The sequence below is a fragment of the Rhamphochromis sp. 'chilingali' genome (genome assembly GCF_963969265.1).
Source record: "Rhamphochromis sp. 'chilingali' genome assembly, chromosome: 9".
Classification (NCBI taxonomy): Eukaryota; Metazoa; Chordata; class Actinopteri; order Cichliformes; family Cichlidae; genus Rhamphochromis; species Rhamphochromis sp. 'chilingali'.
In genome coordinates, this window is record NC_137936.1 from 3,462,319 (window position 1) to 3,475,188 (window position 12,870).

The following is a 12,870-nucleotide window of genomic DNA, read 5'->3' on the forward strand; positions in this document are numbered from 1 at the left end:
AGCCACCGTTGAATATGCTTCCAGGTCCCACTCTCTTGGCTGCGTCCTCCACTCGCAGCCTTCTTGGTGTCTGTTGGTGTGCAAATGGAAGCAAGCATCCTTCTTGTGACACGTGTATTGTCACCAGCTTGTTGTGTGTGGGCTGTTTGAACACACTGGCAGATTTGGCTTCAGGCAATTCTTGATGCAATTAGCAGAAATCGAATTCTCTCACTAATGAGGAGAAAGAAATAATTACAACTCTGCCAGAAAGAAACTATCAGGTTTGTGGGGGACAGAGAAGAATAGAAAAGTTCCTAAACAAAAAGAGAAGCCAGCGAGAGATAAAGACAAAGAGAGGGCATTATACTGCCACACTGGTCGCGTTCTGCGCAAAAAGGTGAAGCTGCTACACCATTTACACCAGCACTCAGGGTATGCTGCAGTATTCTCCTGAATTATTGGTGTTGCTGCTCAGACAAAGCCTCCACATCAGTGCTGGTATAGGAGGAGAAAAAGTCAAAACCAGAAGTCGAGAAAGTTTTAGAAAGCCTCATCTTTTCACATCACCGCAAAAGTGAATTGTGAGCTTCTGTACTGATATACTGTATCACTAAACTGGCAGAACAAACTGACACGAGCACGCACAACCGCCCAAAACAACACCAAACTGCAGCTTGCACTAACAAAAATAGCATCACTGTTATTATATGGCACCATTCACCATGGCCTCATTACTGTTACTTGTCTGCACTGCCTGTCTTAGCCTTGTCAGTGTTGGGCTTGTTACGCCTTAAGAGTTGTAAAGAGTTGTCATTTTTGTTTTTTCTTTGCTCATTTAAAAAATAATGTGACTTTGCATTTTCAGGTTTTTTTAAATACTGTGCCAGTCTCCGGTGCTTCTGCTTTTGTGAAAAACACAGAATTGGCCTGAGGCATAAGCAATCTCAACAGATGCTTAGAGACCAAAATTAATTATTGAAATTTATTTATTATTCATTTCAATAATCAAGGTCTTTGTATTGAGAACAAAGACAAATACCTAAAGCTGACATATTTTAATGAATTACAAGAAAAACAAGAATCTCAGTGCAAGAGGCAGCATTTTAAGTTAAGAATATTGACATAGCTAGAATCGTTTAGGTTTGTTTAAATTCACCTTCAGTATGATCATGGTGGCTCATGCTGACTTTGCTCTTTTTGCCTTGCTCTGTGTAAAAATTTGCCCTCATGTTGCAAGTCATTTCTTACTTTCATACCAAAACCCCTTTTCAGTCTAGCCTCCATCTTTTCTCACTTGTGTTCTCCTTGTGAGGTATTGGTGAAATGCATAAATGCAGATAAAGTAGTGATGGCTCTCATTCTAGAAAAGGCTCTGGATGTTTTGTAGCATGATGCGATAGCTCTGTTTCTCTTACTTTTCTCTTGCAGTCTGACTTTCTTCTCTGTAACTAGCATCACTGTGGGTTTTCTGGCCTTTTTGGCCATAAATCACCTGTACTGATTTGTACTGATTTGTACTGATTTGCAGGCACCCTTTCAGCATAACAGAGCTGCTAGGTCCTCTTATTGTAGGGGCAAATTTCACATTCTCTTTGTCATTTGTCAGTATCTATTCCTTAAAAGTTGCTAATAGTTTTGAGCTCTATTAGCACAGTGTTACACACACATTTCCTGGTTTGTACCCCTTTCCTTGTGGTGTTTGCATGTTCTCCTGTTTGTGTTTCTTCTATGTACTCTGGCTCCACAAAGACATCCATGCTAGGTTAATCAGTTATTTCAAATGGGTCATTCTGTGACTTAAATATATGGAAATAATGCACTATATAAGTGTATGTTTAGAAATGTGACTTGTAGTCTAAAGTGCTTTGAGTGGTTACATAAATACAAACTGTTAAATGGTTTTACAGTATTGTGAGATTGGGCAACAAGTTTTGCACAAGACTAAAGTGTAGACGTCAACATCTCCACACAGGGAGGAGCTGAGGAGCTCGTTCTTACAGAACCAGCATCAGAATACTTTATTAATTCAAAGGGGGGATTTGCTTTGCTACAGATGGTCAATTAAAATATAAATACAAAAGTAGTGTCCTCAGGAAGGACACAGGTGGTAATGATTTCCTGTTGCATTATGTGATGCATTGTGGGGGAACGAGTCTTTTGCTGAGACTCTTTTCAACGTGACTGTTTGATATTGACTATAACTTGAACACCATCCTCCTTTCTGAAACCTGCCAGAGACTGAAACTCCTGTTCTTAGTCTTCTTAATTTATTATTTTTTATTATTTTTTAATTAAGTTTTAATCTAAGTTTAAATGTCAGACAGTATTTAATTGATAATTTTGCATATTTGGAGTGGGAAGTGTTTCCAGATCCTGCTCTCCCTAACAGCTTGATGAAGTAGTGTTGCTTTACTGTAATGTGTTATTGAACTGGACACTTCTGTCTTTCCTCTCTTCCTTAGCCTGACTGTAAGCCCAAGCTATTCCCCATGGAGTCACACAGCCTTAACATTCATTAAAATAAAAAGAAAAAAATCCCATCTCAATTTATACTGACATTTTGTGTCCACATTGTGTTTCATGCATTATTGGATCCCTGATCTGTTGGGGAAAAACTCACTTTTTCTTATTGAGACTGCCTCTGTGTCCTGCTTTCTCTCTGTCTACCACTGCTTCCACTTTTAGATGGTTCATTACTGATGCAGCTCACTGAAATAGACAGAAAATCTGCCCTGATTGCCTCCATGCTGCTGTTTTCCTGTTCGCACTATTTCTGTTAGGAGGGGTATAGAGACACACACTGACAAAAATGCAATGTAACACACTGCCTTGTGCTCAGAAACCACCAAGCCACACTGTTCAATCGCATTGAAAAGAAGGGGCCCTCTGAGACTACTAGATGCTTCTCGACTCCAGTGTTGCGTTGTGTTTGACTGAACATGATGCAACCCTTTAAGGAACAGAGGGACGTATCCATTTTAATACGGGGTTGACTTGCCAATTACTTTATAGCAGTCACAGACTCATACCCTACTTACTCAAATATAAGGTAAAAATGTCAGTTTACCTTACGTGAGCCCCACTGATTATGAAATAAAGTAAAATAAGATATCTCAAAATTAACAAAGCAAAACAGAATTTTAATACAATTTTAAAATGAAAAAGAAAGTGACTCTTTGCCAGACTGATACATTGCATTATAAAGAGGAACTGAATGTGGCATGAAAGATTTCCTGCATCTGTCCTTGTGACAGTGGAGCTGAATCAGTCCATTACGTTCTGTGACCTTCCTCTCCATTACCTCAAGTGTTCAATTTGCAGCCAGTCACAAAACCAGCCTTTTTGATTAGTCCTTTCAGTCTTGTTGGTGTCATTAGCTCTCATGCTGTTTCCCCAGCAGACCATAGCAAAGTGCATGTTCTTGCCACAGACAGAAAATGTCCATCGTTGTGCTGCACACATCAGTGGACTTCAGCTTCCTCTGGACCTAGAGCCCATTCATCCTCTTTTTGTATACGACTTCTCTGTTGGTCAATTGATTTAATTCAACATCCTTTGCCCAGTATATACACTATCCCTCCTCTGCACGTGTCCAAACCATATCAGCCTTGCCTCTCTAACTTTGTCTCCAACCAAACCGCTCAACCGTCCCTCTGATATACACATTTCTAGTCTTGTCCATTCTCCCAATGAGGATCTTAGCAGCTTCAGCTCTGCCACCTCCAGTGTAGCCTCCTGCCACTTGTCCCACTCATTCCTCCCTGCGCTCTCTTCACTTCTGTTCGTTGCTTTGGATAGTTGAACCAAAGTATTTAAATGTAATCTTATTTCCTCAAACAGCATGTCTAGAATCACTGCTAAAAAGCATAAAACTGCTTCCATAGTTTGCTGTTCAAAGAGCAAGGTTGTACCTCTACTTTGACTACATTTCATAGTTTTACAACATTACAGGTCTATTAATGTCTAAATTCATAGTCTGGGTCCTTCAGCAGAGGGGTGAAAATGCTCAATCATTTTTTGAATACAATAAGCTCAGACAAACCTTCCTACTACAATATAGACATGTCTGCAACCACACAGCTACATGTTGCGATCACCGACTGTGTGCGTGCTTTAGTCCAAGTGTGATTGGCACATATGTTTTGACCCTCGATTGACTCTCTGGTAGTGAGGTAGAGCTAACTGACCAATTAGCTGTTTTGGAATTCTTTTATAGTTTTCTATATAGTTCTAGTTCTATATAGTTTTCTTTTCTGTGGGTGCCATTTCTCTGTCTTATAATGTGCCTGCTGTTTTCCAGAATGCAATTCATGGCATAAAACCATCCACTGTGATGACCAAAACTTATTTTCTTTGTTTTCTATACTGAAACTGTACAATCTGAACCTGATACTATGATGTCATAAACAAGACTTAAGATAGAGAGAACTATACATGGTCAATATTTCAGTATTAGCTTCTGACTATGAAAATCACTTTGAAGGAGCAGTAGCACAGAATACTGTGGTTATTCATAGAAGATCGATAGATAGAAGTTATGGAGAACACAGATATCTAATCTACTCTTTCCTTTGCAGCAGTGATTGTGGAGGACCAGATGAGTCAAACACATAAAGCATTTTGTGATTAAATAACTATTGAATTGTGCAATAACATTAATAAATTAGTATATTTACTTTAAAAATCCTTTTACATTGATTTTTTTTTTAAAACATCAATAAAATCAGTCATAATATCTTTTGATTCATGCTCAATCCTCCAGGTAAGGGAATCCCAAAAACTTGAGTCTGTTAATCTGGACGTAGTGTTTTCAGTGGGAGAAACATTTCGCCACTCATCGTGACTGATGTGCCTGAAAACACTACGTCCAGATGAACAGTATCAACTTTTTGGGAAGTCATAATATCGTAAAGAGAAGTTATAAATAAATATTTTTAAGACAACTATTAATCTATTGATAAATACTTTAAGTTGAGTCATTTAATTATTTACGAAAAAATAAAATAAAAAATTCGATTGAAAACTTGAATTAGGAATAGAGAATCAGTTCCACCCCTCCTTTGCAGGTCCATTTCCTTTTCCTATTAGTTTCTGGATCAGCTTCTTTATTTAGGATTTCACTGCTGCCCATATTTGGGGTGATGGCGTTGTATTTGCTAAGACCCGTTAAAGAAGTGTTTGTGTTTGCTTCACATTTACTGTCTATATATGAAGACACTGCAGTGACATGGAGCCCTGATCCTCTCAGTGTGCACAGGTGGACTCAACCTGACCACCTGTTGAAAGTAGCGTGCTAACATGGCTAACTCTACTGTCACTGCATGTAGCCCTAATCTTTCAGTCATGTTAGCTTGTGAGCATATTGGTCCCTCTAGTATTAGCTAGCTGTGATTAAGCTAATGTATTTTTCACATATAAAGGTTGGAGGATCTAGCACTATTGGAACTACCAGCAAGCCCTGTTACATTTATACATAGTGTTAGAACAATGGCAGCAACCTTACATTTAAAATTGAAACGCTGTCTGTAAACCCAGTCTCATCAACTTAACTTAACTTTATGATACTTGAGAGTTAAAAGAATGAAGATAATGACAACTGTCAGTCCCATCAAGACTAGAAAGGACACTATTGATTGAACAGTCAACACGCTGTTGCAGCGCTATTTCAACATAAATAGAAAATTTTATGAAAGCAAAAGAAAAATATTTATCCTAGGGAAATGTAGAAAATGTAAAGGACATGATTAGAATTATATATCATTTTATTATTTTCATAATAACATGCAGCATTTGTCTAAATGGATGAAAAACTTATGTTGCACCAGCTTCTACAGTTTATTCCTCTTTAATACTGGATACCTCAGGAGTGCAGCTGTTCAATATGTTGAATAGTCTCTCATACACGAAGTCAGCAGCCTTGGTGCTACCCTTAAGCATTTCTGCTCTACTCAACATATCTCTACTAACTAGTTATCTCTCCAGTACTTCAAAGGACTCCACTTGCTTTGACAGTAAATGTAACTGCTACTGACTGTTCACTTGTATAAGGTCTCAAAGGAGCACCCTATCTTCATTTATAGCACATATTACTGCTAGGAATTTAAGCCTACCTACTTACAGTTCAGGGCTCACAGAGCAATGGTGGTTTGCAAAGGCAGGTAGGGAGAAGCTGTCTGTCATACCCACCTAAATTTAATTTAGATGTCCCAGTTTCATCCCAGGGTCCACACATGATGTGCCCATCATGGGAGGTGGATACTGGCGGGTTTCTCTCCAGTCACCCATGACCATGTGTAGAACTACTGCAGGTGGGTGTGACGACCAGATGGTCCCCGTATTATGTGGAACTGTAGTTTTTCATATTTAAATTAAACAATAAGCTACAGACATTCTGCAAATTCTGAAAACACTGCAAGAATTGGTGAGTGAGAGTAGATCAAATGCAGATGTTTATTCCTTTGAACAGGAAAAAAAGAATAACTTTAACTTTTGCAATAACGTCTGCCAAGAACTGCACGGAGGAAGACAATCAAAAATAATGAATAATAATTCATTCACACTTTTCCATAGTTTTTGAAGGTTTCAGGGAGTAAACGTGTCTGAATTAATATGTCTGCTTGCAAAGAAAAGCGTCTGGACTTCTTTAAGTTGCTTGAAGACGTTTCACCTCTCATCCGAGAAGCTTCTTCAGTTCTAAGGTCAAATGGTGGAGAGTCCCAGATTTAAGTCTGAATGAATATTTCTAATAAATGTTTATCTAAGTATTTATCTTCACTTTCCAATATTAAGTGCCTTGAGACAAGTGTTGTGGTGATCTGATGCTATTTAAATAAAATTGAATTGAATGATCTTTTTCATTACGAAGGGCAAACTGTCATATTATACGAAGCATCTGTGAAGGTTTATTGCTTTGTGTTTGCACATAATTAACAAACCTGATAAATTCAACATGTTCATTTAAAAAAAAAAAAAACCTGGTGTCACATGACTGTACAAGTTCTGCAAGACCAGTGGACTTATCTTGCTGCTTAAAAAATACTCCCACTGGGTTATAAAAAACGGTCCGTGACTCCAGACATAAAAAGGAAATAACTGGGGCGATTTAAATTTGGCCTGGACCAAACTCACCCAGTGCATTAAGATTGCTTCCCTCAAAGTCTGGCATTTGTTCTCAAAGTTAACTGCATCAAACTAACCCAGCTTTTATGCTGAAGGTTAACGTTTATGTTTACAGGTGAAGGGGCCACAGTGTTCAAGGTTAAAAGTGGTGCATCAGGACACAACCATGGCCTGAGGGACCTGTGCACTCAAAATTTATCATATTTTCAGTGTCCAAACCAACCAGAATTGCTTACATAGGTGCTGCACTGCACGTGGAAACAACCTTAAAATGGAAAGCAGCTGAATTTTAATTAAATTTTTTTATTCGTGGAACTCTTTGATTATAACTCTTGAATCATGGTTTGTGTAGTTTGAACATAGCGTGGCAAAGAGCCTCCAAACTACAAAAAGTAAAACACACCTAAAAATGGCTTCTCTTGTATATGTGCCCACAAACCTTTGTTTAAAAAAATGCTAATCATATAACCTCAAAATGGATTGTTCTGTAATAAACTGTACTTATTCTGTACTTTTACTAAGTGTATTAATGTTATCATGCATGTAATTTTATGGATAACATACTAAGACCACAAACAAATTCATTAGGAAAAACGATATACAGCTAACAGTTACTAATCACTGATTTCTATAAAGTGATAAATATAAAGTTCACATCTGTCCACAGCGACAGCGTTCAAACTCATCAATGGAAGATTTCAGTGCCAAAGACTCACCAGAAGCTTTGCTTACAGTACACTTAACAGTACACACTTTCTGCCTTTAAGAGGGTGTAGATGGCTTTTTTCACTTCAGCCTTTGAGTTTAGGTCAGTGGACTTAAAAGTAAATGACAAACTGTACAAATATGTAGGTTACATTGCATCGTGTATATTCAGAAATTTCTTAAGAGAGTCGTCTTGTTTTTTAACTGTTCTATGAAAACACAGGTCATGGCACATGTCTGGCTGTATGGATTCTGCTGGTCTACACCAGCAGCTGCTGTGTTGCAATTTGGCAGCACTTTAGTGACAGCTCACAGACAAACACCTCCATTTCCACACTATTTTCTTTCACGGTAATAAAACCATTGCAAGTGGCAGATATTTTGACTTCTCACAGCAGGAAAAGGACTAGTGCTAAAACATCTAAGTGGAGTCCAGCTGCTACTTCTCTTAATTGTACCTTTTCTCAACATGTCAAAGTGTCTTCTGTGAGAAAAGAAAATCGGCTTTCTCTTTTTGTTGCAGCTGTCCATCCTCTAATGCTAAGAATTTTAAATTTAAGAAATAAAATGCAACATAAAGTATATATATTTATCACTCACTGATGGAGATGTCAACTGAGATAACACTTCAAGTGGTAGCTGAGCACATGATATGGGGTCAAGATTCAAGATTCTTTATTTATCACAGGCAGAGTTATACGAGTACAACACCCAGTGACATGTGTCCTGAAACGCCCCTCGACTGTGCAATAAGACAACATTATATACAGTAAGTGAATATGTACAAGCAGGACATTATGTGCAGTAAGTGAGTGAATTATATACGTTAAGCAAATTTAAATAAAAAAAAATAAAATAAAATAAAACAATCTGGAAATTTAAGTTGAAAAACTGAGAATACCATTTAACATCTCAAAGAAGAAGGCCAAGATAAGCGATAAAAATGGAAACAAATTTGACATCACTTTATATAAAATATATTCACAAGATCATTCGCTATATATATGCAAGTTTCATTCTTTAGATATATATATCTGGAAAAGTAGACGCTTTTGTAACCATTTGTAAAATATGGAGGTACTTGTGTTGTGTTATAATTTTTCTGGCCAGTGAGCTGTATGGTCTTCCAGCATGCTGCATGTCACTGCTGGATCAAAAACTTGTGATGCAAGAGTTAGATCAGAGATCTACCCAGACACCCACACCCTCCTCACTGTGTCCCCATTTGAATCCAATGGGAATATGATGAAATATGTCCTATCCCGCCTTTTGATACATGTCGAGCCTCTTTCACTGAAGCTTGAGAGAATAGTTGGGACTATGCTTTATGGAGCAGTGGAACTGCAGCTTCCACTGCTGGGCGTTTTGGCAGCTGTCTGCAGTGTAGTAAAAGGAAGGTGGCAGGAAGTTTTTTTTGTTATCCATGACAGGAACCCACTCCTTCAGGTTCACCCCACCTCTACACTGCAGGGAGGAGGAGGTTGTCTCTCTGTCTCTAAAGCTGATGTGTAGACTTCACAGCATGTCAGTGCATTCATTTATTTCACATGTGCATGAATGACCTGGATAACAAGTACAGGTGGCAATGCTTCTCTAGTATACATAAATAAGACAAATAAGGTGTTGATTCACCCAGCCTAAGTGCATTTCTTAGAAGCGACATATAAATTCTTTAACTGCATTCATCCTACAAACATAATGGATGTGACAAAAGCTCGTAGTAAGGGAGGCCTACTCGACAGCTGTGATTTCCTCTCCATGTCCCCTGTGGCATTTTGCATGTTTAGAAGAAACAAATCTGTATCTTTCAACCAGTAAGCTGACCATTTTCATAAAGCCTTCTAATATATGCAATACGGCTGTGTTGTTAATCTCAGCCTGTCTTTGTGAGTTTGATGGAAATGCAGATTTACTGTACGGGCTCATTTTATGGTCATCAGCGTTAAGCCGGATGATTTGCATTAGCAACCACTGCATGTTTTTCTTGGCCTTCATGCATTAATTAAAGTGCAATTTGTGGTGTGTTTTCACGTGGTTGAATAAGTTAGTTGTGCTGCTTTGCAGTGTAGACACAACTCTGCAGCACATTTTGCACATGATTTCATCTTAGTTAACATCACTTTTGCTAAATCTGAAGTGTTTCTAAAACGATGATGATTTCCTTTCAGGGGAAAGCTCTTTTATCTACAGCTGTGCCAGATATTTAAATGTTGTTGTATATTTGTCTTTAACATATTTTACTTGTTCAGAATGATCTAGTAATAGGCTAGGTTTGTAGCCTCAGTAACTAACCTAACTAATTACTATTTCTATCGTTACAACGTTGTTACCGTTACTAACAAGAAAATGCAGTGCAGAGGTGTTACTATTTTAAACACACATACGGTTGAACCTGTCTTCAGCTTATCAGGAAGGCAAAGCAAAAGAAACAGTTACACAAGTGCTGCTGATTGGCTGAGGAAGAATAAAGTACTTGTGGTAAACCAATCACATGACCATTTTAAGATGACATAGCAAAAAGATTCTATGTCATCGCAAGACAAACCTGATTCTCAAACTTTGTGTTTAAAGTGTGGACTTAAACTATATACTACTTTTTAAATTGTAGTGAGAGCCCACGTCAAACCAGAGTTAAGATAAAAACTATACATGATGTTTTTTACTGAATGCATCGTTATGTTTACTGCAGGAAGAAACGGTAAAAACAGCATCTTCTAAGGCAGAGGTTCCCAAAGTGTGAGGTTCGCCCCCTAGGGGGGCGCAGAGCCATTGCAGGTTTTTGACAGGGCTCCCACACAAATCAAGCAAGCAGGAGATGAAGCATCGTCAAATATGTTTTCAAACCAACTTCATTCTAAGCCGAAGACTAGAAAATATGGTGAAGCATATTCCCTTTGGTTTCACCTGCACAAGTGCCGAGGTAGGTCTCCCTGCAGAATTGGTTTTCCCTACGTCGGGAAGCAGAGCTGGGCTCCCCAAATCACGGACAAACAGGATCCCACATTCTTGATTTTTAGTTCACAAACACTTGTTGTAATGACTAACTACTCCTGACATTTTGGAGATGTTTGCTCTTTATACAGTAAAGTTAAAGTGGGACACAAATAATATCAGGCTGATCCTGCCACGATTTGTTCCCCGGTTCAAATCCCAGGCAAACAGGATCCCACAGCTGTTTATGTTTTTAAACCTATTTTGCACAGAGAGGCATTTTTTGAAAAATGTATTGATTGCAATGTTGAATATTATTACACAGGAAAAAAACAACTACATGTAAAATAATTACACCATAACGCCTCTGCCTTTCTAAATGAAGGGACAGTAACTGCGGGTGTGTATGTAAGCGTGTAAAAACTGAGAGTAAGATTAACAGTATTTTGTCTCTATCTGCCATTGTAGAAATTCTCATGTAAACAATAACGTCGTGCACAGCATGACGTGAAAAAAGGCGCATACCTTTGACGTTGCGCCATGAACTCTGTATTCCTCATCCACACATAAACGCAAAAAAGGAGTTTTAAAGAATATCAGTTTTCGGTGATTTGAAACGCCGTTTACGTGTGGACGAAAGGCCCAAACGCATAGAAACAGCTGCGTTTTCAAAAATACCCCTGTAGGTGTGGACATAGCGTAAAAGAGTTGTAGTGTATTTTATTACTACATGTAATTTATTGCAGTTTACTCTTATGTGTTTAATTGTTTAATAAATGTTTGAGGTGTGAAATAAACCGTGATGGAGTTCTGCACTTCTGCATAGGTTTTTTTTTTTTTTAAATTTGCAGTTTATGTTTGCATTTCAAGTTATGAAATATGATTCGTTAAACATGTTTGTGGTTGTTACAGTAAAAAATATAATTGTTTTCTACTTGAATTTTATATTTTTTTTGTCTGATTTTAGATCAATATGTCAAAATGACAAAATAACAGTGAATTCAGACGTGAGGTTGTGCTGAAAAGAATGATATGAGCTCCTCTGGACCCCAGAGGGTTAAGCATTTTTTTCAAAGTAATGCAATAGTTACTTTTCCTAGTAATTAGTTACTTATATAATATTGTAACTCAGTTGCTATCTCAGTTACTTTTTTGAAGAAGTAACTATAACTAATTACTTTTTCAAAGTAACTTGCCCAACACTGCTTGTGAGTTGATGCTCAAGTACAGTGTTCTCTTATAGGAAAAGCTAGCGAAACAGGCACTGCAGCAGAAGCAACAGTGTTTTTCACTCTTTTTTTCACTTTGTTTACTGAAAGTGCTTTCTCTGTTACTAAACAAACAGACTGACTTGATAGCTGTTGACTTTGTTGTCCTCAATGTCTCTCTTGTCTGTGTCTTTTTCTCTAGTTTGGCCGGACAGAAGTGATCGATAACACACTGAACCCTGACTTTGTTAGGAAGTTTGTCCTTGATTTCTTCTTTGAGGAAAAGCAGAACCTTCGCTTTGATGTGTAAGTAGAAATGTCTCTGTCTTTTCTTTCTACAATGCCACTGTCTGTTTTCCTTTGTTATCACAGGGACTGAATCAACCCTACTATTAGTTTGGCCTTCTGACTCATACCCACTAGATTTAGAAGCTCGCAGTCATTTAATGACTCATCAAATTGTTAAGCGGCAGTGATTTGGCAGGGTAAAAAGTTTTACATGCCTTTGGGTGACAGCCTTCTTCACACTTTTGACAATTATTATTAAAAGTTTTATTATCACTGTCTGAGTATTAACAAACAGTTAATAAAATAAATAAATAAATACATACATACATATAATTGCATGGTTTACCTATACATATAGTGGATAATTATGTCCCTGATGTGTGATGACTATGTTTACCATCTCAATTTATTATAACAGGCAGTTTTGCTATTGTATTTTGAGATTTTGGTTCATTTTAGAAATCACTTTTATAGTGACATATACAAAAATGAAAATATTCAAAGATTTTGTAGTGGTGTACAGCTGCTACAAATGTTGTTTTACCATTTACATGCTGTTCTGGGTGAAATTGGATCTCTATCTGGTGTATCAGGTGCATTTTGGATCTATCACTGTGGGTCAAATAGAGAATGGTGA

At 37.7% G+C, this 12,870-nt stretch overlaps 2 protein-coding genes across 2 annotated transcripts in view; one reads left to right on the top strand and one right to left on the bottom strand.

The window, feature by feature from the left end:
* Positions 1 to 12,870, bottom strand: part of LOC308401934 (uncharacterized protein) — a 565,304-nt gene that overhangs the window by 352,707 nt on the left and 199,727 nt on the right. The window lies entirely within an intron of this gene.
* Positions 1 to 12,870, top strand: part of LOC308403240 (copine-9-like) — a 204,516-nt gene that overhangs the window by 34,837 nt on the left and 156,809 nt on the right. The window contains exon 4 of the mRNA XM_080892508.1: positions 12,148 to 12,251. Coding sequence (XP_080748634.1) covers positions 12,148 to 12,251 — 104 coding nt within the window. The remainder of the gene's footprint in view (positions 1 to 12,147; positions 12,252 to 12,870) is intronic.